The 8,729-nt window shown below is 41.4% G+C and overlaps 1 protein-coding gene across 1 annotated transcript in view; it reads left to right on the top strand.

Moving 5' to 3' along the window:
• The first annotated feature begins 2,133 nt into the window (after positions 1-2,133).
• Positions 2,134-8,729, top strand: part of gtpbp2b (GTP binding protein 2b) — a 28,214-nt gene continuing 21,618 nt past the window's right edge. The window contains exons 1-3 of the mRNA XM_030049045.1: positions 2,134-2,531; positions 4,774-4,800; positions 5,755-5,939. Coding sequence (XP_029904905.1) covers positions 2,340-2,531; positions 4,774-4,800; positions 5,755-5,939 — 404 coding nt within the window. The 5' untranslated portion in view covers positions 2,134-2,339. The remainder of the gene's footprint in view (positions 2,532-4,773; positions 4,801-5,754; positions 5,940-8,729) is intronic.

Genomic DNA, 8,729 nt, shown 5'->3' with positions numbered 1-8,729 from the left:
GCCAGGTGTCACTCCACAACACTCAGGATGTTGTTCTCCCATCAGGCCAGCAGGGGGCAGTAAAACATCACACCCGGCAGAAACAGGTCTTAAACAGACTGATAGATAGATAAATAGACAGCTTTCCCACTAACAACATAATAATGTGTATCCATACAAAGGCGGTGTGTCGGAAGGTGGGAAGCAGTGTGTGGGGAGGCGATGTGACATGTATATGAATATTTTTTTCTAAGTCATGGATGCGGGGGCATCTCTGAAAAGTGTGTGTGGGGGGGGGCTTTGACCATTTGACCACCCCGGATTTGCGCCTATGAGATATGCCCTCATTTCCGGTCACCTGTGCCCCTATTTAAATTAAAAAATTTTTAATGCTACTGTGTCACTTTGAGCTATCTGATGACCTCCTGACAGAGCCTGGGTCTCTGGTCACTGGTGTCATTGCTGTGATTTTCTTCTGGTGTTAGGATATATATTTTTGTGTTGTGTTGTTTACCTGTGTGGACGGCAGGTTGCTGCCACCTTGGTAATGGAGATCCAAATAAACAAACATAAATGAGTAAATAATACTAAATGCCAAAGGTAAACATGAATGGCTCCTCCAGTTTCTGTCTCATCAGTCAGTCGTCTCATCCTCTCATACATTCACCCGTCCACTGCCAGCACCCACTTTCTGCTTCTTCTTCTTCTTCTTTTCTTCTTCTTCTTCTTCCTGCATTTTGAACCTCCCACCTGCCTGCTCACCTGCCGGGACTGCTTGGTTCAGGTTATTTACACATACAAGAAACCTTCTACAACATACAACATAAAATTAGCAGGGAGGTGTGAGGGAGAATTGACTGAAAAAAACTAAAAAGCGCCGTTCTCCAGGCAGCATGTCACTGGAAAGTTTGCACATCATACTAATACTATGCATCATACTAATCATTTTTTTTTAAGTAAAAGAAAGAGAAAACATATTATGGCATAGCACTTTAACAACAATGCATCTCATAAATACCCATCTATAAACACAAGTATAATGAAGTGAGTCAGAGTCATAAGACACTCACAAATAAATACACACACACACACACACACACATACACATGAAGAACACACACTCATAACACATGCAGGCAGCCCCGCCCTGTCAGACAAAGAGTTTACACTCATGTGACATGACTTATAGTTTCCATAAGATGAGAAAGATTAAGGAAACTAAACACAAACAATTTGAAAATAAATAAATAAATAAATAAATAAAAAAGATAGAAAAAAGGAAAACAGGCAGGATTTGGAAAATATTGTTTTGACCCTGTTTAAATTGGCAGACCACATGGAAAATACTGATTGGTGATGAGAAGTGATTTCAGGGCTTTTTTTTCCACAGTGACACCAGCCTCCTCCTGCTGCGCCACAGATGGACAAACATGTGTTATTTATTTTTTTCAGTGTACTACAGATTCCCCTTGACAGCAGCAGGTTAGTGCCATAATATTCTGAGAAAAAAAAAACAAAAAAAAAACCTCAGAATTTACACACACACACACACACACACACACACACACACAAAAATCAGCTCAAGTCACGGCAGCGTCTCTTCAGAGTCCAGATGCTGAGGAGGAGATTGTGATTCTGGACTCAAACCAGCAGGATTTCCCTCTGACTGGATCCCACAGGAGGAGAACAAATTAGTTTTCACTGTTGTTTTTCTTTTTTTTCTCATAAATTTGTGACTTTATAATCTCAGAAATTTCAAGATTTTTTTTTTTTATAAATTTGAGTTGTTGTTTTTTTTTTTTTACATATATAAAATCATCACTTTGATCACAGAGAATATTCTTTTTTTTCCTCATAAACTGACGGCTTTACTCAAAGAATTTCTGAGTTTGTTTGTTTTTTCCCCCCACAAATTTGTGAGATTTTTTCTCTTTAAAATCTCTTTACTTCACTTTAACCCCCAGTTTCCCTTGACTCTGTAATTTTTTTCTCCCGGCAGTGGCCCTAATATGCCGTCATACACTTCAAATCAATCATTCATGCTCACTTTGGAAATTTTGTGTTTTGCTGCTTTACTTTGAAATTCACGACCGGAATTCCTACTTGACCAAAGTGCCGGTGAGGTTTATTTTGAAAGCGGTGGCCGGAAGTGAAGTGCGCTGTGTTCTGCGCAGCTTGACGGCAGGTGATGATGCTGAGGAGCCGCAGCAGCAGAGCATCCTCCTCTGCAGCTCCTCACCTGGACGGATGGATGGACGGATGGACGGACGGATGGATGCGCCGTGTTTGTGGCGGATGCGGCTTCACTGAGGAGACCTGAGCTGTGATCCGAGCCGCTGCTTCCCCCAAACCGAGGCATCATGGTGGATTTGTCCGAAACTGACGCAGTGTCGTCCGGACAGAGCCGAGCCGCTGGCCAGGGCAACTGCTCCTGCAACGGGAGAAAAATGTCGAAAAAGTCGCGCACAAAAAGAGGGAAACGAGGCAGGAGGAGAAAGAATAAAAAGACACCAAGGAACAACAAAACCCCGCCACCGTATTTACCGCCTGAGGTACCGTCCTGAGCCCGGGGATTAGCGCTATCATCCCCACAGCTAGCTAGCTAGCCGCTGCAGCTAACCGTCGCTAGCAAGCAAAACGCTGCAGTGTTGTTGCTAATAAACCCATTATCTTCATTTATTAAGAGGTGAAAACACCACTGTTATTAATTAAGTCTTATTTCTGCCTCAGTCTCTATCTGCGCAACTCTGTTTACCAAAGTCCACTCAGATATCTCGCAGCGTATCGTAACTCTGCCCGCTGGTAAACATACAAACACCAGAAACTATCATTTAATGTCCATTTCGACTCGAAATGAGGGGCTTTTTCATTCGGCTTGAACACCATCTGAGATGTGTGAACAGCATCTTCAGTTTGACTCCTGGTTCCCTGGTGCCCGCTGGTGCCGCCCACCTCTGTGCGCCGTGAAGCCGCCGTGGTGAAACAAAACAAACAAACATGTTTTACTGAAGGAAGGAGTGCTGGGTTAATTATGTTTATGCCGAACGGAAGAGTGAATCAGAATAAGATGATAACGTGTCGAGTCATGTGTTATGGGTCATGCAGTTTTGCATCATAACCAAGGTTTCATTAAATTGACGGTGAATTCGCTTTTTGTCTTCATATCTTAGCTCATGGTTATTAGTATAGGCATTATGCAAAGTGAACTAGGAAAAATTGCAACAGAAACTCTTTCAACTTTTTTAGTCTCATAAATATGTTGGTTATAACATATCAAAAGTCCTAAAAATCACCTATTTATGACCACATGTTACCAAAAAACACTGTTTTTAACACACAGGGGAAAGGGGTTCCAAATTTTACTTTCAGATATCACTATAAAAATTCACAAGTTGATTACACACACAAAGACAAGAAAAAAAGTCAGTTACAAGTTCTTTGAATTATTCTGTTTACACATGCATATCACACATTATCTGATTTGATATGCGCTAATAAGGAATTTAAGGAATAAATGCCAGAACAGATATTTAAACAGTGAATTTAAAGGTTACTATATATACAGTAACCTTTTAATTCACTAATTCAAGGTTACTGTATATATAGTCTAAAAAAGTTGAAAGAGTTTCTGTTGCAATTTTTCCTAGGTTCACCCCCTTTTTCTCACAAAATGCCTATACTATATAGGTGAAATGTTGTCCCCTCAAACTATGGATATTATAGTCTCTCTCTCTCTCACTGACACACACACACACACACACACACACACTGTTCTACTGGTCTGTCAGGGTATATTTGGATCATAATGCTAAAGTGTTTTTCTTTCATCTCACTTATCATGTCAAGTTGGTTATGTTGTGTATAGTGTATTATTTCCATAGATTATAGACTGCAAAGTCAACTAAAGAGCTGGGATGATATGTCTAGGCCTACTTGGGTTCCAATCCCTTACAGTATGTATTACAGTTCTTAAGTATTGCAATTCAGTATTACGAGTTAGTGCAATTTTTATTTTTTGAATTCTCCTCTACTTTGTGGATGCAAACTTTCTTGAGGCTGTGATTCTCCTAGAGGTCACTATAGGTCATTTTACACAGTGACATCCGGTTTGAAAAAAACATTCTGACTGCAGTGAAATGGCTGCTATGGGGACTAACATCATCACACAGGAATCAAACTGGCAGATTTTATTTTTTGACATGTTTGTCACAAAATGACAGAGAATAGCAACTTTTACTCGTTAAATCTTGCTCCAGCTGTCTGTTACACACATGCTGCTGTGTGGAGTGTGTTCCCCTCCTAACAGTTTATAACCCACCCAGGTTAATTTTCCTTTGCATTTGATGCTGTGTAGAAATCACTGATGTCCCACTGCAGCTCCTGTTAATGTGTCAGGATCTAAAACATCAGGTTTTGGTGTCAGTCCCTCACAACCAGAGAGCGAGGCTCTTCTTCTGTGCCGTTTCTCACCGCCGTTCAGCAGCCCGACAGGAGCAGCCGATAGACCAGCATGCACTGCTGCGTTAAGACAGGTTCAGTTCTGAGTGATGGCACGACTCCTTTTTCTTTTCCTTTTTTCCCCCCGACCTAAAAAAACTCTCAAGGTTATCGTCAAACTGAGCCGTTTGATCACTTTAACACACAGCTTCAGCTCTTTTCTTTGGAGGCTGCCGCTGAAAGGGATTGTGGGAAATGTAGGAAATGACCAGCAGGTAGAAGCAGACAGAGAAGGATGAGGAAATGTTTATTTGTTACTGACTGACTTCTGTTGTTTCCTCTGTTGTGTCTCTTCAGGCTGAAGAAGGAAACATCGAGTACAAGGTAACTTCTCATTTGCTGACTGATTTTAGCAGCTTTGTGCTGATATGGACAAAAAATGAAGGGTGATCTGCTGAATATAGTTGTGATGATAATAATGATAATAATAATATTATAATGCTCATTATAGAGTGCTTCTCAAAATCATGTTACAAATTAGTTCACAAAGGCAGCAATAAATAGAGTAAAATGAAAAAAACAAGTCACAAACCCATCAAACTTCAAACATAAACTCTGAGCTCAGATAATGACTTCATATTGTCTACGTCATGGAAATATTTAAATGCAGATTTTGCAAATTTGAAAAACTATTTGTTTTTTCTCTTTTAAATTTGCAACTTAAATCTCAGAATCTCAGAATTTTTTTGTCAGAAATTTACGACGTTAATCTCAGACTATCTGATTTTTTCTCACGAATTTCAAATTTGTGATTTTATAATTAGCATTTTCTTTTTTAGTTTCTCATACATTTATGACTTTATTCTCAGATGTTTTGAGTTTTTTTCTTGCAAATTTGAGACTTTATAGTCTCAGAATTTTCATGTTTTTTTTCTCACAAATTTGCAACTTAATAATGTCAGAATTTTCAAGGTTTTTTTCTCATAAATTTGTGAGTTTTTTCTCATACCTTTACGACTTTAACCTCAGAGAATTTCTGAGTTTTGTCTTGCAAATTTAACATTTTTGATTTAATAATTTCATGAATTTACCACCAGTAGTTTTCTCTTAAAAATGTACATCTCAGAGATTCTGAGTTATTTTCTTGGAATATCACCCCCCCTCCTCCGGCCCTTACACACCGTCACACTCTTCAGATGCTTCTGTTTGAAATTTTCTGATCAGTAGCTCCGCCCCTCTCTCTCTCTCTCTCTCTCTCTCTCTCTCTCTCTCTCTCTCTCTCTCTCTCTCTCTCTCTCTCTCTCTCTCTCTCTCTCCCTCTCTCTCACTCTCTCCCAGCTGAAGTTGGTGAACCCGACTCAGTATCGCTTCGAGCACCTGGCCACGCAGCTGAAGTGGCGGCTGCAGGAGGGCCGCGGCGAGGCCGTCTACCAGATCGGCGTGGAGGACAACGGCCTGCTGGTCGGCCTGACGGACGCCGACATGAAGGCGTCGCTCAAAACCCTGAGGAGGATGGCAGAGAAGTAGGTGGCCCTCTGACCTCGTCCACACGATGTCCAAAACGCTGATATTTTCCAACTCTTCTGTCTGATTGCTGATGCATCCACATGTTTTTTTCCACCTAATTGCAGAGACCATCAAGCCTCTCCTGTGGGGGAATTAACATGCTCTTATTTTGAAAACCCACTGGCAGATGCAGACATAAACTTTTCAGAAATGTACACATTTTTTGGACCAAATAAGAAAGCGACTTCAACTTAGGTTATGTCAAAACCATAAAAATGCCATATTATACGTCATTTTTAGACGTTTCCTCTCAAACAAAACTGTCAGATCCGTGCTACTGAAGCAGGTTTGGATGATTTTCAACCCATTTCGCACATCGACATGTGATATCAGTGAGAATTTTCATTTCAGGCCAATGTCGATATTTAATTTCAAAGCCAATACTGATGACGTCCTTAGTCATTTTGGGTGTAAGTATCAATAAATAAATGTACCCTCAAAAAAAAATCCACTGTTTTTTCAAAAAAGTCCCAGCAAAAATGTTAATGCAAATATAGCGACTATTATAATAAACAAAGAAGTCGCTGAGAGGCTGAGCTTAGGGTGTTTGCTGATTGTCCGACACGCTGTACAAACAAAATATTCGCTGAGATCAAAAAATACGTTTAACGAGTTTTATTAAAGAATTAGAACAACTTATTGTAACGTGCTCAAAGTATAAAAAAAACAATCACAGCGATCAAAAGCAAAAACAGCGGTCAACAAAAAATACGGCCTCTCCCGTCACTCACCCTCTTTCTTTGTTATATCTCCCGCCGTGCCAGTGCCCAGGTGATTATATTAACTAGGAGGTTACCACCCATATCCCTGTGACCCAGTTGCTGTGATATTAACCAACAAAAAATAACAAAATATAATAACCAAAATAACCCAAATTTAAACCACAAAATTACAGTTCACCATACGTTACTTCATGGCTCCTACACACCAGCCCCTAATTATTGTGCTATCACCCAATAATTACCCACATTATGCATAATAGGAGTCATGAAATAAAAATAATCAATCCACATAATCACTTTACATTTCTTGTCTTCTTCCTTCCTCCTGATCCTGTGAAAAGTCATAAGTCAGTAGGGCCAGAGGTTGCCAGCACATAGCCCTGTAGTGATCTGTGATCTTCACAGTCACTGTCAGTCAAAGTGTCAAAGTTTAAGTCAAAGGTCAAAGCAGAGGTCAAGGCATCAATCCACACCAGCCGCTCCACATCCAGCATCAGCTTCCTGTAGCAAACAGACCTTGGTTATAGGCCGATCCAGGCAGCTACTCTTTGTTTTGATGCGCACCTGACGCACAAAGCCTCTTCTGTCCGGAAAAGTTTGCAGGACTCGTCCTATGACCCAGGAGTTACGAGGTGCTGTGTTGTCCGCTATAAGCACCAGATCTCCAGAAACAAGGTTGCGCTTCACTCCTGACCATCTCTGTCTCTCCTGCAATTGAGGTAAGTACTCTTTAACCCATCTCTTCCAGAACAGGTCTGACATGTACTGAACCTGCTTCCATCGCCTGCGAGCATACATGTCAGCCTCCTGGAAGACTCCTGGTGGCAAAGATGGTGAAGCTTTCAACAGCAGCAGGTGATTAGGTGTCAATGCTTCCAGGTCGTGAGGATCCATGGAAGCTTTTGTAATCGGTCGGCCATTGATAATGGCTTCCACTTCACAGAGTACTGTGTGAAGGCCTTCTTCATCCAAACTCTGTACATTCAAGGTGGAATTGAGGATTTTGCGGATTGATCTAATTAACCTTTCCCAAGAACCTCCATGATGGGAACCAGCTGGGGGGTTAAAAGTCCATTTTATCCCTTTCTGAAGGAGGACGTCATTAATCTGTGCCTGATTCCACTGCTCAATGGATGCCTTCAATTCACGTTCTGCTCCTACAAAATTTGTCCCATTATCAGAGCGCAATTCACGTACTTGGCCACGTCTCGCTATAAAGCATCTGAGAGCATTTATGAAGGCGTCAGTATCAAGTGAAGGTGCCACTTCAATGTGGATTGCTCTTATGGCCATGCAGGTGAAAATTACCCCATACCTCTTCACAACACTCCTTCTGCTCCTCACCTCAAAAGGTCCAAAATAGTCCACTCCAACCCGAGTAAATGGAGGTTCATCTGGAACAATCCTTTCGGAAGGTAAGTCTGCCATCTGCTGAGACACTGGCTGAGCATTCAATCGTCGACAGGTCACACATTTTGACAGAACACTCCTTATGGCTGCACTAGCTCCCGTGATCCAGTATCTTTCACGCAGCTTGGACAACATGTGGTTTCTCCCGCTATGTCCCACCTCTTGATGGACATGTCTCAGAATAAGGGTTGAGATATGCAAGTCTTTTGCCAGTATTATGGGATGTTTAGCTTCTACTGGCATAGATGACCTACTGAGCCGACCACCAACTCTCAGAACACCATCCTCCATTAGTGGGCAGAGTTTGTGGATGTGACTATGACCCTTGACACTTTTGCCTTTTCCCAGCATGGAGAATTCCTCTGGAAACCTCTTCCTTTGGCTGAACTTGATGATCTCCAGCTCTGATTTCTCCAGCTCCTCCACTGATAGACAACTTGGAGCCATCTTTCTCTTGAATGTTTCCATATCCTTCTCCAATGAACATCGTCGTTGTTCCATATCCAAGCCAGACTGTGCAAGAGCCATGTTCAATTGTTTCCTCTTCTGAAAGAGAGATGAGAGCCAAGTTTTAAATCTCAAGATCCAAGCTACTGACTTTCTCAAACGGATCCA

Source organism: Myripristis murdjan, chromosome 1 (genome assembly GCF_902150065.1).
Source record: "Myripristis murdjan chromosome 1, fMyrMur1.1, whole genome shotgun sequence".
Taxonomy (NCBI): domain Eukaryota; kingdom Metazoa; phylum Chordata; class Actinopteri; order Holocentriformes; family Holocentridae; genus Myripristis; species Myripristis murdjan.
The sequence above is the reverse complement of the archived record's forward strand: the minus strand, read 5'-3'. Positions and strand labels throughout refer to the sequence as shown.